The following is a 19,719-nucleotide window of genomic DNA, read 5'->3' as shown; positions in this document are numbered from 1 at the left end:
CACTTGGACTGGGTGGGCGTTGGACGCACGTGCACTTTCGGAGTCCCGTCAGTTTCGTCGTCGCCATACATGATAGTGTCAAGAGCGACTGCGGTTTCGCCCACAGCAGTTATGGCAAACGATAACCACAGTTCTGACAGTGTGCGCACTGGCCGCGCGCGTACTTCCGAAGCTAACAGCATTCCGCTCTCGGCCGTCGCTCGACGGATTCGGTACCAAAGTTCGTATCACCCGCCGCGACGCGGAAAAGAGTTGGGAACATCCAAATTTCGGCCCATTCGACACAGTGGAATTCGGCTGGGAAATTTCACGAATTCGTATCAGCCGGTTGCGTTTACATCAACGCCTCCTCAATTGGTTTACTTGGGTTCTCAAAGAGCCTGGATCGGATTGGGTTGCAATTTTTGTCATCTCCAAATACGTCTGATATGCAGGTCTTTGGAGTTTTCAGTACACCTGCTGAATTCCGATGCGTCTTCGTGGCCTCAATGTGCCTCTTGTGTAGCATGTCGCTTTATCGCTGCAAAACCATGCTGTTATTTCTGCTGTGTAGCTACCCCTAACCGTGGTCAGCCGTAACCGTCGTATAACACTCGTTCGAGTAGCGGAACTTAAAAAAGGGTGCAAAAATAAGACAGGCGTGGACGTCGCTGTACTAACAACTGAAATTTTACTTCTATGTTGCTGGCGGTGCGGTCACACCAGCTCGCGGCGAGCCGCTCCTTCCAAGGTGCATTTTTGGGGGGTCACGCCAATTTGCAGCAGTCTGGAGAGGGTTATGTCGGTTATGGTTATGTCCCCAAAAAGCGCCGGGCAGCGTGCCGAGAAAAATGATGCACGAACACATTCCTCTCGCGGCACGAAAATTTTGCCGCGCGGCAGCTTTGGAGTGCCGCGTTTTGCCGCCGCCGGCGCGCTGCGCCCGTTTTTCCTAGAGTTACTGTATATACCTAAAGGTAGCATATACAGTAACTCTAGTTTTTCCGCTAGTGTGCTTATAGTTTGGCGCAGTTTTGGCGTAAAACAGCGGAGATGTAGCAGGATGTAGCAGCTTTCACGTCTTGGCGCAGTTTGGCGCAATTGGCGCAGCTATCACATCACTGCTTAAGTTTGCACGTGTGACAGGCTATGAATATGACATATCTCAAGTGCATGCAATAAAGATAATAAAAGGAACATGACCTACCATAGTTCTCAATATCTTCTGGCATGTCATAATTTATGACATGCTGTATGTTCTCGAAGTCAAGGCCCTTTGATGCTACATCTGTTGCAACTAAAACATCTTTCTCACCCCGCCGAAATGCATCTACTGCTCGTGACCGCTCTTCCTGATCTGCAACAAAATAGAGGGAATGACACCATCATTTGCATGTTCTGCACAGGATGAAGCTTTTTATTGCAATTTTACAAAAAAATAAAATTAAAAAAATATGACAGCCCATATTTATATAAACTCCTAATAAGATTGCAAATACGGGACACTGAGCAATTCCTATATTTTCACTAAAGTGCTGAATTTGAACTTTAACATTTGTGTCTATTCGCATATGACAGCATTTATGCATTTTATTTAGCCACTTGTTTCTCTAAAGTGTGTCATGCAAAACGTCAAGAAAATATATGTGAAAAAGTGCTCTCATGATATATTTTTTTACATGCTTCAAATATCTATGCCAACGAAAACAAGTGGTGTTAACCTAGTTACTTTTTTTATGCATCTTTGATATGTAGTATACCTTCAAAAATATATCTTACAGGACCCCATCTTTGGTTCACATGCTACTTTGGCCCTGGCAAATGGCTGAGGACAAGACATTCTAGCCTTGCTTTGGATAGTGCGCACTCCTTGTGCTGCTGGTGCAATGTGGAGCCAATTGTGTGGGACCCACATTCCGTCACTTGCCATGGACACAAACAATGCCCAAGGCATCTTCACCTTCCCATCAGCATCTCTTTTCTGTAATGTCTAAGGTACACAGGTGTCTTCAGCACTCTCGGCTATTGAAAAGTGACACTGTCCACAAACCCTCGAGCAAGGTTTCCTTGGGTGGCAAACCTACCTCCCCAAGGGTGTCTGCAGCAGAAATGTTTGCAGGGGGTGCATCGGCAGGGGGGGGGGGAATTCACACAAGTAGCCTTTCTTTCACTGCCGTGACATGACCAGCAAGATTAGTCACTAGTGTGTAATTTGCAAAGTTGGATGGCAATCCTGAAGTATGTTTCACACAGATATGTGAGACCCGACTGTGCTAATCAAGCTGTGAGCTTATTGCTACTGCATAGGAAATCCATGTAGCTGCTGGAGTGGACTTCCCGAGAGCCCCTACTCTGACTACCACCCTAGTGACATATTTCTTGGGCTGTATCAGCCTCTAGTACACATTAGCGAATAAACCCCTTTCATTTATAACACAGCTACAGTTGTGTTTATGCGTTTCTGGCAAGTAGGTGAACACACCATAGTGCCCCTTCACATGCCTCACAAGATGGGGATGAGCTATGTGTCTTTTTAGACCTTAGCTAGCCAGCACTGGGCGTTACAGTACGTGCGGTTGTGGCTCATGAGCCATGGAACAAGTAGAAGGAAGATGACATGAGATGTCGGAAGAAGAAGAAAAAGTAGCACAAAAGGAAGTTCCTGCTGATCAGTGGGAAGCACGTCGGACGAGACTTTATTTTTTAGAGGAAACGTGCTACACTTCACACTCTGTGCCTCAAAACAACAACACTTCCAGTGAGCTGGAAAAATGCTAACATTATATTAATACATAAGAAAGTAGACATAAAAGACGATGAATTACAGACCTATCAGCTTACTTTTGGTTATATATATTTACGAAGGTAATTTCAAACAGGACAAGAGAAACATTTGACTTCAGCCAACCTAGAGAACAAGCCAATTTCAGGAAAGGATACTCTATGATGGGTCAATGGATCACACTCATGAGATCAATAAGGTAATGGAGAAATCTGCTTAACAGATTAAGCCCCTTTATTTAGCTTTCATGGACTACAAGAAGGCCTTCAACTCAGTAGAGATACCAGCATCCTTAAAAGCACTAAGTCGACAAGCAGTACCTAAAACATATGCCAATACCTTAGCCGACATCTACAAAGACTCCACTGCGACCTTGCTTCTCCACAAAAAAAGCAATAAAATTGCAATAAAAAAAGGAGTCAGACAAGAAGGTAGAATCTCCCCAATGTTCAATGTATACTTAGAAGAAGTATTTAAACAGCTAGACTGGTAAGAAGCAGGAATCAAAGTTAATGGAGAATATCTCAGCAACCTATGATTTGCAGATGACATAGTGCTCTTCACAACGATGGCAACGACATGCAAGAAGTTATTGAGAAATTAAACTGAGAAAGTAAATACGTAGGCCTAAAAATGATTATGATGAAGACAAAGATAATGCTCAATAAACTGGCAAAAAAGGAAAAGTTCACAATTGGAAACCATACAGCGAAAGGTATACAATCGCGGCATACTACCAGTTGTAAAACATATTGGGCTGAAACATGGAGGATAACAAAGAAACTAAAGAAAAAGTTAAGGACCACACGGTGTGCAATGGAATGGAAAATGTAACGTTAGGAGGTCAGAGGATGGCGGAATGGGTCAGGAGGGGTAGCGAATATTCTAGTTGACACCAAGCGAAAGAAATGAACCTGGGGTGGCCATGTAATGCGTAGGGCAGACAACAGGTGGACAGTAAGAGCCACGGAATGGCTACCAAGGGATGGGAAACGCAGTCGAGGAAGGTTAGATGGAGTGACAAAATTAAGACGTACACAGAGATAAAATGAAATCAGCTTGCACAGGATAGGGTAAAATGGAGATGATGAATCATGTCCAAGAGGAAGCTATAAAAGAAACAATTCAATGACATGTGACACCGGGGAGCGAGGTAAAAGAACAGGTAAAGAAGCTTAGCCCAGCTACTGTCTTGAACTCTGTGCCAACCCAGCTGTTCAGAGGCAGCCTTCCGAGGGAAGAAATGTCTCTGCACCTGCGGCTACACTCTGTGGGCTCTGCAGGCCAAGGAGGTTTTAAAAAAGTTGCTGGAGTGGAAATTACACCCCGAAAGTGAAGCCAGACCTTCATCATCTTACAACAGGAATGATAAAACGTTAGCTTACAGAGAAAAAGAAAAGTAGCATTTTTTTCGCACACCCTACGAGTTTAAGATGGCTCCAGGCAGATACTGCTCAACATGTTACTGGCTTCCTTAAGAAGCCTCAAAGCCTTGGCAAATTTTGTTACAGATCACTTCACCAATACTCACTTGGAGGTATAATTTTCACAGGGAACAGCAATTTCTTATTTTATAATTAACCTAGCATTTACGTTAGCAGAACAAAATCACTCAATCTCTAAGCAGGCACCAAATGAGAACGCTATGTTTTTGGGGTGGAGTTGGGCAAATGCTGGCTTCACATTTGCTGCTAAAATGTTGTGAGTACTTCCACTATGGACTCTATAGAGCGCTTCCTTTTTGGTGCAGGCACAGCTAAGAGCATTGGCAGCAGCTACCTGAAGGGGACTCAATTTTACCAACTCTACCCACAAAAAGCCTGGGGCATCAGTTGAAGACACCAATCTCATTTAAGCTCTCCGAGACAAATGGAAAGGTCTGAGTGGTCCAGATGCATCGACCTGAGGTATGACTTGCCTTTGCCACCATGGATGGCCACTGCCTCCACACCTTTGAGAAGCAGGTACTCATGAATGGCATCCACATCTTGTTTCTTTTCTGCAAAAATAAGAACCTGCAGGGCATACAAAATAGCGCAATTATTATCCACTGCTGTAAAATTTCAGTGACGGTTCACTCCATGAACACGGCCAACGTGCATTGCCTGTAGAATGTCTCTTTAGGTTAACCAGCATGGCTTTGTCATCCTTAAATGTTTTGAGGGAGTGCATGCTCGAAAGCCGTAGATCCAGAGTTTTGATTCCCAGGCCAGGTAACTCAGTAAAGTTTTCTTCTGAATTTCTTTCCGAGCTATCTATGTGCCCTTTTATTGATGTAGCACTTGTGACCAAAACGATGTGCTTCAATTCCTAGTGGACCCTGGCATAAAACACTTTTGTGTTAAAACTTGGAAGATGCTTAAGCTTCACCTTTAAGAGTGGAACGCACTAGCATTATTGGACCCCATTCGCGCTGCCTTCTCGTTCACTTGCCATGCTTCACTTCTTGGAGAACACCGCAACCATGCCGTGAGGGAAGGAGCACCTGTGCACATTGTAAACTCTCCTAGGGCGCCTACTGCAACTACAGTTGCGAACTACACACTATGCCATAATTCATCATTTTGTCAAGTACTCACTACATGTCTGTAAGGCAATACGCACACCTATGCAGCTGCACACTTTGTTCACGCTGTTGCTGATGATAAATTATGGCTGAGCCCCTTTGCATGAGTGGGAAGCTTTGAACCAGTGTTTGTGTTGCCCCATTCTCTTCGCCTGTGTCCACGTTTACACACCCACCCTCTTCGATGATGTATTAATTTAACGCCTCGCTCATTGCACAATTCACATGTTGTGACACCTGGTTCGATTTTGCCTTCCAGCCACACAATATTACATCTGTTAACGTGTCTCCTTGTCTGACATGGCACCTCTGTAGGGATTTTTTTCCAAAGAAGTTTCAAGTAGTGGCATGGCTCTGTGGTAAAATACTTGATTTCCATGCAGAATGCCTAGGCTCGATTCCCAGGTCGGGTAACTCGGTAAAGATTTTTTAATGACGACGTTGCTTCGCACAGACACACCTCACGGCACCGATTTCACAGATGGGGCATACACACTTGCACGTAAAAAATCCCACCAAGAAATTATTCGTCCTGTCCATCGAAGTGACTAAGGTGGGAAAGCACAGATCATATTCAGCCTATGCACCCACTGCAGATATACAGTGTTTGACATTCTATATAAAGTTTGACTTTCTATAAGATTCCTGTGCTGCTGCTGCTTTGTGAAATGTGAAAACTTTCATCAAGCCTTGAAGGGCACCTACACCACCCATCGGTCGAAATTTAGTTTTGGTGTTACAGTTGTGCACGAGTCTACAATGAACATGTAGCATTCAGCCGGACATCCACGTCCAGAGCCGAATGACCTAGGGCCCTTGCATTTCGGTTGTTCTTAACGTCCGTTTTGTTTTCTCTCTCGAACATCCTAAGGATATATATACAATTGATTTCATTTGGACGTCATGATCTGAATGACAGTGGGACATCCACGGATCTTTGTTATTATTAACATTTTCAGCACTGCGTATTTGGTGCAAGAGACATATCTGCTGGGGACATCGCATTAATGCCTCAATTGCGAATTCACTACATCTTTCATGGCCTCATCCTCATCGTGCCTCATCGCTATAGAAATGGAAAATGTGAATAACTTCAAGCTGCTCCAGCACCATTAAATCGTGGACTTTGCTAAATGCAGTCGAACCCACTTATAACGATCCCAGATATAACGATCTATCAGTTATAACGACCATATTTCGGTGCCCATTAGTGCCTACCCATTGAAATTGTGTCCACATATAGCAAACGTTTTTCAAAGCCTCCTACTTTTACAACGAACACTTCAGACACGGTCGCGGTAAAAATATGGCACATACGAAGCGAAAGAAAAGTTAAAGCAGGCCTTCTAAAGCATGAGAGGCACACGCTCACGCTTGCCCCACTCCAGTTTACTCGTGACGAAGATACTTTAGATCGGTGAGCACCGCACGCTGATTTCAGACGCTGTGAGCGAGGTCGCTCACTTTCCTGGCATTTCTTCGGTGGCAGAATGGCAGTGACGAATAAAAAAGCAGCCAGCAAAGAGCTCCATACATCGCCTTGTTTCTCTTTGAGGAAGATGAAGTCATTCATGTCATGAAATCTAGTTCAGCCTCGCCACGGTGGTCCAGTGGTTATGGCGCTCGACTGCTAACCCGAAGGTCGCGGGATCGAATCCTGGCCGCGGCAGCTGCATTTTCAATCGAGGCGAAAATGTTTGAGGCCCAAGTACTTGGATTCAGGTGCACGTTAAAGAACCCCAGGTGGTCGAAATTTCCGGAGCCCTCCGCTACGGTCTCTCTCATAATCATATCGTGGTTTTGGGACGTTAAACACCAGATATTATTATTTGAAATCTAGTTCACTATATACCACATGTCTGTCATGGATGCATGTACAACCTTTTATATAATGGAACTTATATTCTGGAATATACAATGCATGACCTGTCATTTATATTCGTCACGCACTCATGTCATGCCATATCAATTTTGGTGTATATCCAGCTAATTAAACAGCCAGAAGCGCACCAAGACAGTGTCATGTAAATCATGCCGTACGGCATGCTTGTTATGATTTGCGTGTTAGGATCTGTCATTTATGTTCGTCATACAGTCTCATCACGCAATACCAGTTTTCGTGTATATCATGCTAGGGGAACGGCCGGGAGCATACCATAAACGTGGCATGTAAATCATGCTGGACATAAAATGGATGTCATGATTGTCATGTCACCACCTGCCTTTAGTGTTCATCATACAGTCGCATCGCGCAACACCAATATTGTTGTATGTCAAGCTAGCAAAACGGTCGTGAGCAGACCATGAGCATGGCATGTAAATCGAGCCGTACACGACATGCATGTCATGATTTTCATGTTACCACCTGTCATTTATGTTCGTCATACAGCCACGCCACGAAATACCAATTTTGGAGTATACCAAGCTAGCGAAACAGCCGCGAGAACACCACGAGCATGGCATGGAAATCATGCCCTACACGACATGCACGTCATGATTTTCATGTTATCACCCGTTATTTATGTTTGTCATACAGTCACGTCACGCAATGCCAGTTTTGGTGTATATCATGCCAGGGAAACGGGCGCAAGCGCACCATGAGCATGGCATGTAAATCATGCCCTGCATGACATGCCTGTCATGATTTTCATGTTACCACCTGTCATTTATGTTCGTCATACAGTTGTGGTGGCACGGTGCAGCGTCGCTTCTGCGCCTGCGCACAGCGTCGACGCTACTAAACTGAGCGCCGGTGTGATAAGGATGCTCTCGACCAACAGAGGACAAAAAGGGTGTGTGCTCCCGCAACCAGTTCAGTTGTTGTTGTTACGTCTTTCATACGAACGCATTAAAGTTATGTGTACCCACATCTGGTGACCCGAAAAACGAACTTACTGCCCCGCCATGGCCGTCCAGGAAGCCCTCGCCGCTCTTCGCCAACAAGTACAACATCTTCAAGAGCAACTTCAGGCCCAACAACAGGTAATCAAGAACCAAGAGCAGCAGCTCCACGAACAGCAACAATGCACCCAAAATGAACAACACTCATCTGACAGTTCTGCACAGCTGCGCTCGGGCCACGCCCCCCAAAGCTCTACTCCAGCGGGCACCACCACTCCAGCGGCCCGGAGCGACACGGATGTCTGTCGCATCGCCGTCAAGCTCCCACCCTTTTGGGCAGAGTCACCTGAGGTGTCGTTCGCTCAAGTCGAGGCGCAGTTTTCCCTGGCACGTATCACCCAGGACCGGACGCGCTACAACCACGTCGTCGCCCACCTAGATTCTCGCTACGCAGCTGAGCTCTGCAACGTACTCGCAAGTCCTGTAGCTGACGACTGCTACCTGCACCTGAAGAGGGAACTAATTCGGCGGCTTTCACCTTCAGAAGACGAGAAAGTGTGTCAACTCCTTCAGCATGAAGCACTCGGTGACCGCAAGCCATGGTAGCTCCTGCGCTTTATGCGTGCCCTCGCAGGCAGCACGCCTGTTGACGACTCCCTCCTCCGAATAATGTGGCTTGACCATTTACCCTCTCACGCTCAGGCCATCCTCCAGGTTCAGCCGAATCTGCCGCTGGACCAGCTCGCCGAAATTGCCGACCGAGTCGTCGAACCCTCTCCACCGCCTTCACCTGTTTCCGTCCACGCCGCCGGCGCCCCACAGCCTGCTCCCGAGCTCGCTAGCCGTATCGACGAAATCGCCTGTCAGGTGGATTCTATTCAAAGGCACCTGGATCAACACCCGACGTTGCATCCCGGAAAACGCCCCCAAAGCCGAGGCCGAAACACCGATTCATCGCAAGAAAACAACGACAGCCGCTGCTAGTATACCATCGCCGCTTCGGTGACAGAGCTATGTGCGTCGTCCACTTTAATGTCAATAAGGTTGCGTCGAGTCTGCAGTGTGGTCAGAGGATTTAGCGGGCGAATCGTCGATGCAGCGTCACCTCCGGGAGCTGCATCGTCTAGTTTTCCCGAGACAGGTGGGAAGTCGGCGATGCAGGACGGCGGAATTGGGGTGAGCGAGACGACGGGCGACGAGATTGCGGCGAGCGGGACTGGTGACCATACGGTGATGGTGACCGACGATAAGGCATGGAAGAAACGTCATCACTGGTGGACTGAGGTGACTCACGGTGGGGTTGGAATTGATCATCATTTGTCTCTGGCCGACGGTTGGACCCATAGGACGCCTGACGCCACTACCACCTGCTGTTGCAATAGCGGGCCACGTGGCCAATACGACGGCAATTGAAGCAAATGGGCCGGTCGTCAGCAGTCCTCCACTTGGCGAGATTGCGAGGAAGCACCGACCTCTGGCCTTGGGCATACGAAAGTGGCAGACGAGGGTCATTCGATCGGGAGGGAGCGGCCGTGCACACGGAGTCCAGGCCAACATTCGAAAGCTCTTGACGAACGATGGCATGCACTGGTGGTACCATTTGTGAGCTGGAATCGCAGGAACAAGAGCACGTGGAGGCAGGAGAGATAGCTTCGAGTTCACGTCAGACTATCTTCGTCACGTGCTCCGCAGTCAGTGGTGCCCGTGGTAGGGGGGTGTCTTCGCACGACCATGTTGGAGCTGTATTAGGAAGTCGAGTATATTGATGGGCAATAGGGAACCCAAGCTCAAGTTTGCGCTGCGACGACAGCGCCGCGCCAGCTGCGCTGCGGCTCAGTCGGAAAGCTCTGAACCTTGCGCACGGCCGGGCTGGCCGGGCTAGACGGCTAGACAGCACGCGCGCGCGCGTGCAGTCTAGCCAGTCTAGCCCGGCCATACCTTGCGCGGCCGACTCAGCGACTCAGCCCCTTTCACGGTAGTGGTAGCGCATGTGTTCTTCTATCGGTGCGGGTAACTGGGGGGCCGTCAGCTCGGCACGTTGAACCGAGAGGCTTGCTGTGCGAAGCTGCGCATTTCCGCGATGGCAGAAGCGACCCCACGGAAGTGGACGTGAGATCGGAAGTATTCCTGTGTCGTGGGCTGCCACAACAGTGCAGACAACACCAAGGCACGCGATTTACGTGTGAAACTGTATTGTTTCCCGGTCGTGTCGCACGAGAAATAAAGGCAGCCAGCGTGGATAACTGACAGCGCTGTCTCGCCTTCTATTTTGGTTGTCTGAGTTTATCGCTTTCGTTCGTTTCGACTACCTGAATCGGTAAGTAACGCGGCGCATGCACGCAGCAACTACAGTAATAATTACACGCTGTCTTCTCGCATTGTGAAAGTCTAGCTACGGTTGTAGGTGAAACAACTTTGTGTTTTGACTGCCCGTGTTCGTGAGACCTACCCGTCAACATTGCGCGGTTGGTTGAATTCAACTAAACTTGGCACACTGTCAGAAGTTCGGCGCCTGCAATTCACGCGTCGGGAAGGCTGCTTTATCACGCCGGAACGGACGTCTGTGCATTTTCAGCATGCTTTGACATCGTTCTGCAGGTTTGCTTTGTTTTTGTCACTTTATTAGTGTGATATATATTTAAGCCGCTAAATACAACTGGCACTTAATACATGCTTTGCAATTGCAACCGTGAAGTAACCTCCTGTCACCTCTGACTTTGTGCGATTTTGTAGACGCGTTCGCGCAGCAGGTTTTATACGCCTGTCAAGTCGATATCATAAAAAGAGACTGCAAGCATGACACGAGAGCCGAAAAAACGAGGCGAGCAGTTCATCTTGCTTCACAGTGGTTAAAGCTCAGCTAGCTGCCTCGCGTCTTAATCGGCGGGTGATTCTCCAGCGTCACGGAGGACTTGACTCTAACCTTCTCAGGAAACAGGGCCATGGCCGTGTAATTTCTTTTTTTCGCAGGCCGCAAACGTTTGTTCACGAAAGTACACGGCTGCTACTGTTAAGCATGCCATATCAAAACAACAATCATATGATTCGTTGTCCACACCGCAGAACATCCATAGCGTATACGGCTTCATTTCGGAGTGCATGTGGACCATTATTCATCTTTAACATGACAGAATGAGACTTACCTCGAGGTATAAGTCCTACACGGTGTAATCGCGACTTGGGAAATGCATTTCGCTTTGAGTCAGGCGTCGTTGTCGTCGATCGTCTGCTCTTCACCGTTAACGTGATTGACGAGCCTTTCTCCTTTTATCAAGTTCGCTTTTCGGAAGTGCCTATCCAGCTGTGAGATCTTTTTGAACCCGCACTGCAGGCGGTACATCGTGAGGCGCCGCGCGAGAGCTCTGCATGTGCACAGAAGCGAGCGGCCACGTGGTGGAGAGAAGGAAAAACGTCCGCTGCTTACACCCCAGTTTCTCTTTTTCTGCCAGAGATGGCGCTGCCTGTCGAGAGCAGCAGCGCCGCTAAGCGTTGCTTGGGAAGCCTATGCGTCAGCTTTTGGCGGTCTCGAAACGCTGGCACACACGGATGATGGCATCTACTGTGTCACAGTCCTTGCAGATCAGGAGGTTGAATGCATCATCTGCTATACCTTTCAAGATATGAGCCACTTTTTCAGACTCCTCCATGCTGTCGTCCGCTTTGTGGCAAAGGGCGAGCACGTCTTGTATGTAAGACAGGTAGGATTCATTCAATGTCTGAGCACGAGACGCCGGCTCCTTTTTGGCCGCCATCTTTCTACCAGTCGATTTTCCAAACAGGGCACGTATCTTTTCTTTGCACGCATCCCAGCTGCCAATTTCTGCTTCATGGTTTTCGAACCACACTTTGGCTGTCCCTTTCAGGTAGAATAGGATGTTCGCCAACATAAGAGTGTCATCCCAGCGATAATTCTTGCTGGTGCGTTCATACATCGGCAACCATTCTTCGATGTCGACATTGTCAGTCCCGCAAAATGTGCCTGGGTCTTTCAGCTGCGGAAGGACAACTGTTGTCGTGGTGGTTGCCGCTGCAGGGGCCGAACCCTCTTCTGCCATTCTGGGTTCAACCAAGTGTCGGCCGCTTCGGAGCTCCGTTATACCGTGTTGGTACCCCGCACCTCCACCAAAATGTCACGGGAGTGAGAATACCCGCAATAAAGAAAGAATGAATGAAATGTATTTACAGGATATACACGGGGAGTCCTTCAGCCAAGATGGCGGAACGCCAACAACAACAACGCGAGCGCTATTGCGATCGTCATCTTCATCGACTCGATGGAGCATTCCTGCTTGTTTGTCACGGCTTGTAACAGTACACTACATGAACCAAATGCTGTATAATATATTATATGTTAATTATTATTTGTCTTAAAGGCCTGAATGCCTTTCTTAATCAAAACATCACACTGTGCAAGTAAACAATAAACAGGTATGTGGGTATGTTTTGTGCGCTGCCTGGAAGTGTATAAGGCGTGAAAATAGACTGTTTAATCATGAACTCTATGCATATTTTGCGGTAAGGAATGTCGGGCCCTATTTACAGTGCTACAGTTTACCTGCATTTTCATGCGAAAGGGGACAGAAGCAAAGGTGAATTTCCCGTAATGTTTGTTTCTTTTTTTTCCATGCTATTTAAAAAGTTTGAGTGAGACAGAATATATGCTTGCTCCAGAATTCGAACTTCTAAATGTTGGCCCATGTAAGAAACTCTAATGCATGTTTGGTAGCTCCAATATTAGTCGTGGTGACACCCATGGTACACGGGAAAGCCATCTTTTCGATAAAGTGAAAAGTGTTAGTTGCTATGCACCGACTTTCTTTTGGACTGTTTGCAGCAAACGTCTAGCCGCAGGTCGCGTGCGCTTCCTTTAGCAGCAACAGGAGCAGAACCATTTTCACGAATAGGATGATTATATTGCTGTTGGCCACTAATAGCATGGCCGTGAACTGGTGTCAACAAAGCGAGCGCACAAGCACTGGCGATTTTGCGAACATCGTTGTCTGAGTCCCGTCACGCAAAAATACGAACTTTCGTTCACGGGAGCAGCGCACGTGCAAATGTCGATTACTTGTGCATAGGAGCAGTGCATGTGCCGATTACTTGTGCATACTGCTGTCCCTTTAGTTATTGCGATAGCAATTATTACTTAAAGAGTCGTGGGAGAAGTAAATTCAATACTTTAACGCGCTTTTGCATATCTTCGAAAACATATGAAGTCGCTTCTATTGGCAGCAAGCTGCTCTAGGCTGTACATGGACAGTTTTAAACCAAAAGATCAAGCAACATTGTGCCTCAACTAAAACCCAGCGTCGATGCAAACCAGGGGACCTATTTTCGATGATCCACCTAGTGGACTGTCCACTTCAGCCACCACTGATTGGCTGGAGCTCAGCGAGCAGCACGCCCCCTGTTTCCGGTCCTTCTTCCGCAGCGTCATTTTGACGACATGAAGCTTTCGCAACTTTCGACACAAATGAGAGGGACGGAATGCGCTTCACCACAACGAATGCAGCCCCCAGAGATCCGCTTTTGGATGCACATCTCTGAGGCCGTGCATGAACTTTGATGCTATACTAAATGGTAGACACATTTTCAAAAAGATAATCTGTTGCTTTTTGTGACAGAGGCAGTGCTTACATAGTTCTCATCTTCTTTTCTAATGCTAAACACCTCATGAAGCCAATGGCATTTTTCAGTGTGCTGTGAAAGTTCAGTGTGTATTGGCATCTTTCACAATGGTCAGCAAAATGACCAGGTCCCGCTATTCCCTTAACCAGCACGCAGTGCTCTCTCGATCTGTCATTAATGCAACGACCAATCTGGTCGATGTAGCATTTGCCACATGACAAGGGGATGGAATAAACGACCCTTGTATTGCAGTTAAGGAAAGGAGTAGCGTGTTCTTTTGTGCATGCAGGACCTCTGCACTCGCGGTTGTTGACAACCTGGCACGAATGAGGCAGCTTTTCTGGCGTCAAAAAGAGGACAGGAAGACCATACATGGTGGGCATCTATTTTAGTCTGTGAGATAGGTGGCGCACATCATTTTCACAGCACACATGTTCTTGGTAGGTACAACAATGAAAAATAACTGTTTGGTTCACGAGGCATTTTGCATTAGAAAAGAAAATGAGAACAGTGTCAGGACTGCCTTTATTGCATTGTCGCAACAAGAAACTGATTATCTTTTTGAGAATTTGTTTACCGTGTAATACTCATGAGTGGCATCATGCATGCGCCACATTCTCTGTTCCAGTGCATAAAAGCCTGTTCCTTCTGCACAATAAAATGAGTTGAAGACCAGCGTTCTTACAGTACTTTTTCCTTTCTGTGTCTGCGTGTTTTTTCCTATTTCTTGTAAGCATTGTAAATGCATCAAACTTTAAGTAGTTGCTCGCATTCCTAGTGAAGGGCTTTCCATACGTACCAGCACATGAGTCATGACTAAACATTAATAGAAAAATTGTAGTGAGGGGCATGCATTACTGCACAAGTGCTGTGCCTGCCAGTCTTGGCCTCTATATCACATACAAAATCACTGGCACCCTTTTGATGCGGTGAAAACACACGGTCATAACCAAGCCATTTTACTGAGTTGTCCAACTTGCAGCCTCTTCTGTGTTGACAGTACGAGGAAGCTGCAGCATCTGGTTTACAAAATTAAAGCACGCACGCACGCACGCAAACTCACTGGTGGTGCCGTCTTCTGGAGTGTTTCAAGCAAGTGCACAATCTTGGCCTCCTGCTTAACGTATTCAACCTCCTGGACCACATCCAAACTGGCTGCTCCTGCGCGCCCCACATTTACTGTGATGGGCTTCACCAAAGCACTGCGAGCAAAGTTTTGGATCTTCTTTGGCATGGTGGCTGAGAAAAGTAAGGTCTGCCTTTGGCCCTGCAAAAATCATAAAATAAATGTCTTTTTATTCCTGCTTGTGTACACATATCCCTTTCTGACAGTGTAGTTCTCAATATTTCTATAATGATGCACTTTCAAGACATAGTTATAGGATGCAGAAAAAGCTCTGTTCAGTGACTGGCTGAATGAGCTGGATGAAGAAATCGGGCAGGAGAAATGGAAAATCTGTCTGCTCCTGGTCAACTGCTAGGCACACCACATTGACATGTAACTGTGTTGAGTTGGAATTTTTTTCCCACAAACTGCGCATCAATAACTCAACCATTGGATCAAGGAGACACCAACAGCATGAAATGTCTATACAGGAAGTACATTATCCAGAATATCTCGCTGAACATGCAACTTAAATGGGACACAAAGACTGATGTGTTTATGGCCATAAAGATGCTATCAGAATCCTGGAAATCAACCAGCAAAGATACCAATTCTAACTACTTCAGAAAGGCTGGAAATAAATCCACAAGTGGCTCTTCAGGTGCATAACACAACAATGAATTGGGCAATGAAGAGGCTCTTGTACACTCAGATGTTTCTGACGTGTGGCAGCAGCTACGCAAGGATGGCAATGTGGCTGAGGATAGCAGCCCTGAAGACTATCATTAGAGATACATAAAATTTAAGGACCACTCAGCGTGCAGTGGAATGGAAAACGACAGGTGTAATACTCAATTGGTAAAGCATCAGACGCGTTATTTTAAGGTTGCAGGATCGGTCCCTGCTGGCAACAAGTTGCCTTTTCATCCACTTTAATTTCTTCACATTTATATCATAATTACTACAAAAAAAATTCACAGCATATCCACGGGTGATTGATGAAGAGCTTGGGTGAAGCTCCTGAAGCAATCATGGTTACACCATGAAATCTTCAGTGGTTTCACCCAGCAGTAATCAGAGCGATAGCCCAGTACATCATCAAAGACATGACAAACACTTTATATATTTATACAAGAAATTTTATTAATCGTAAGTGGTAGCTAGACGTGGCTTCCGTTCCCCCTTCATTATAACGGCTTTATGGTCGGTGAAGTGATGGATCGGTGATGGGTCGTAGTGGGATGTTTGCAAAGACGAACTAGTGGGCAGTTTGCAAAGGTGGCTTCCGTTCCCCCTTCATTATAATGGCTTTGTGGTCGGTGAAGCAATGGATCGGTGATGGATCATAGTGGGATGTTTTCAAAGACGAAGTAGTGGGCAGTTTGCAAAGGATCGGTGATGGGTCGTAGTATACTGCCGGTTACGCCTTACGCCGGACGCGTGACAAGGTTAGACTAAGAGGAGCTTCGCCCCTAAAAAACGTTCCCTATACTTTCCTTGGCTTGACTGTCTGTTGGTTGACATTAATGTTGAGTCTAATAAAGAAAAACGAGCCCTTAAAATTTCCACTTCTTTCGTTCATTCATAGCGAGGGTCACATTCTGGCAGACTCCATGCCTTGGGGTAGTATGCAAGGGATTATATGTCAACTGCCAGCTCGTAACAACATCTTTGTGCTACGTGATGCCAGCAGGCAAAAGAAGAGCGATACACGCTCGCCATCATGTTTATGAGCGGCGCTTGCTAGCACTCTTAAGTTTAAATGCACAGATAAATAATAAATAAACCCCAATAAAGTGTACAAGAGGACGACCGCCGCCGTAGCTGAATTGGTAGAGAATCGGATGCGTTATTCAAAGGTTACGGGTTCGGTCCCTGCTGGCGGCAAGTTGTCTTTTTGTCCACTTTATTTCTTCACAATGTCTGCTGGTTGTCATTTATGTTGAGTCTAACAAAGAAAAACGAGCCCTTAAATTCCCCTTCCTTCGTTCATATAGGCAATCAAGCCTCTTTTGTTGGCAGAGAATGCGCAGGCATAGGCCTGCTAGTTTGCGCGGCGTCGAAAAAAAACACTGGTACGCCATACTTTGCGGCGACCTTCCTGATATTTTGGGACATACCATGCAGGCTGTGCAGGCTGTTTGTCTCGGGCCCTTTACCTTCTTGAGGAGAGCTTCCGAGACAGCTAGACCGTGCACGGATAGCCTGCTGCAACGAGCTTAGTCAATTGTTTATCCAAGCTGGCCTGCATAGTATGGTTGCAGGACTTCGCGAGCGCGAATTCTAGGGAAAAAAATGGCAATTCCTCTCTTAACCAAATTTGAATGGGCAGAATCGTATGGCACGAGAGTGTCTTCTACGTGTCCTCTACTACAGCGATACCTGCCCCGTTGTCGCTGATGTCAAGTGGAGATTTTTGAAGAGTGGGATGGCTCGCCTGACCGAAGTTTGGTGGAGGCGTTGCCTCAATGAGGCTTTAAATGCTACTAGGATAAAAAGAATGCAATCTCAAGCTGGAGCTGCTGTACAGCCTGCGAGTTCGGGAGTGTGTCTTTAGGGCTCTCGAGAAGGGTCCTAAATACAGACATGAGCCTATTGTCGTCACCCACGAGCTATTCGCTATGAATTGGCAGATTGCCAAGAAAGTCCCTACTGAAAACGATGACAGGTGCCTACTAGAAGAAGTCAGTGCCCTATCAAGAAATGTCTGCACGAACCGTTTAAGCCTACAAGGCTCTACAAGATCCGTTGTATCTCTTTTTTTTTTTTTTTTGAAGGAACAGCCTGGCTCTGATGCAGTCCGATAAAGATGGACATTTCGTGGTGTCTTCCCCGGGTGCCTTTAGAAATAAGCCACGCTAAGCTGTGAAAAAGAACTTTGGCACTGTTAAGGCAAAATCATCAAAAAGTAAAGAGCACGACTGCCGCTTTGTGCAAAGAACTTCAGGTGACCAAACTAGCCAAGGCAAGAACCGATTGTAATAGTGACACGCTTAATGTTTTCTTCACAGCAAAGACGCATAAACAAGGCATTACATTCAGAATGCCAGCTGGAAGGGCACTTGGCAGAAGCATGTAAGCCAGTTTATAATGGAGGGGTGGCATTCCAGAATTCCGTGGGTATATCAATATTGATAATTGTTAGAGTTTTATCTTCAATCCACTTTTAAATGCGGAGCATTTCTTAGTCGCACCTGTGGCGTCGGCTGCCGTCCACACCCCCACTGCGCATGCTCGGCTCGTCTCGTGCCGGCAGCAAGCCTCTCCTCTCCGCCCCTCCCTCCTCTCGACTGAACGCGGGCGGTGTGTATATAAGCGGCGGAGCGCGCGTTCGGAATTCAGTCAAGGGCGTCTTTATTTGGCTTTCGCTTGACTTGACGCTTTGCTTGACTTGAGTAAATGCGATGGAAGCAACAGTACCTTCAATCAGCGTCCCACCACTCGTTGAAGGCAACGTTACCCCACCCTCACCGTCGTCGGCGCCAACAACAGCAAGCAACGCAGAAGACAAGGCTGCGAAGAGACGAGCATACGACACTGAACGCAAGCGTTTGAAACGAGCTGCGGACCTGGAACTTCGTGCACGAGAAGCTGCTGCGAGACGGCAACGATGGGCTGCGGATTCTTCACTCGGGGAACGACAAGCAGCTGCGAAACGGCAACGACGGGCTGTGGATCCTGAACGTCGTGCTCGACGTTCAGGATCCACATTGCAAGAGCATGCTCTTAACACATGAAATCCCTCCCCATGATTCAATCCAATTTTTAGACATTTGAATTTCTTTTAATAAAGGCCACATTTGTTGGTCGTAGAGCCCACAGTCCCAGAAAGCTCTCATGCCATACGATTCTGCCCATTCAAAACTCGTTATGAGAGGAATCGCTCCTTTTTGCCTAGAACATGCACACGCGAAGTCCTGCCCCCATACTATGCAGGTTAGTTTTGATAAACAATTGGCTAAGCTCTTTGCAGCAGGCTATCCATGCTCAGTCTTCGAAGCTGTCTCAGAAGCTCTCCTCAAGAAGGAATAAGGACTGAAGTAGTCCCCTATGTGCATGGGACGTCACCAATATCAAGAAGGCCACTGCTAGGTACGGTGTAGCAGTAGTTTTTTCGACGCCGCACAAACTAGCATTCTCTGCAAACGAAAGAGGCTTGATTGTGTGAAGAAGCACACCAAGCTGTTAAATGCACTACAGGCATCATATACATGATACCGTTGTCATGTTAGAAGGCCTACATAGGACAAACCAGGCGGTGCGTTAACAACCGAACATGGCGAGCATGACCTTTCTATTATTAATATAGGGAATGCGCATCTGCCTACACATTGTATGACCTGCAAGTGTGAACCACAGTTCCGTGAGCTTAAGATTCTGGGCAGAAGTAAAGGTACTACTGTACGTGAACTGTTGGAAGCATATCATAATAGAAAAAGAGGCACAGACCGCATCAGCGATACGTCAATCTCCTTATTTGGTAGTGAGAAGCACCTTTTTGATTTTTTTTTATTTGCCTGAAGACCTTCCGTGCATGCACCTTCATTGCGTTAAAAATATTCCTGTTCTTTCTGGGGCGACCCAATACACAAGTTCTGATGTCTTGTCTATGTCCGTGTTCTTTCTGTCAACCAACACTTGGTTGAAAAAACATATGTTGTATTCAGGGTTCACCCTGGAAAGTTTTTAGGGGTGGGCATTTTGAGAGTGAAGGGGGGGGGGTTAAGTTTAAAAATTTCAAGTTTGTAAACTTCTCGTTTTTACCCCACATCTACATTTCATATTCTGGTCACACATTCTGGTATCTAGGATGCAGAC

The 19,719-nt window shown here is 46.8% G+C and overlaps 1 protein-coding gene across 1 annotated transcript in view; it reads right to left on the bottom strand.

The window, feature by feature from the left end:
- LOC119379426 (ATP-dependent RNA helicase abstrakt) overlaps positions 1-19,719 on the bottom strand; it is a 263,231-nt gene that overhangs the window by 39,876 nt on the left and 203,636 nt on the right. Inside the window, exons 11-13 of the mRNA XM_037648739.2 lie at positions 14,860-15,063; positions 4,680-4,776; positions 1,187-1,336 (exon numbers count right to left, since the gene is read on the bottom strand). Coding sequence (XP_037504667.1) covers positions 1,187-1,336; positions 4,680-4,776; positions 14,860-15,063 — 451 coding nt within the window. The remainder of the gene's footprint in view (positions 1-1,186; positions 1,337-4,679; positions 4,777-14,859; positions 15,064-19,719) is intronic.

The sequence above is a fragment of the Rhipicephalus sanguineus genome, chromosome 1, assembly GCF_013339695.2.
Source record: "Rhipicephalus sanguineus isolate Rsan-2018 chromosome 1, BIME_Rsan_1.4, whole genome shotgun sequence".
Taxonomy (NCBI): Eukaryota; Metazoa; Arthropoda; class Arachnida; order Ixodida; family Ixodidae; genus Rhipicephalus; species Rhipicephalus sanguineus.
The sequence above is the reverse complement of the archived record's forward strand: the minus strand, read 5'-3'. Positions and strand labels throughout refer to the sequence as shown.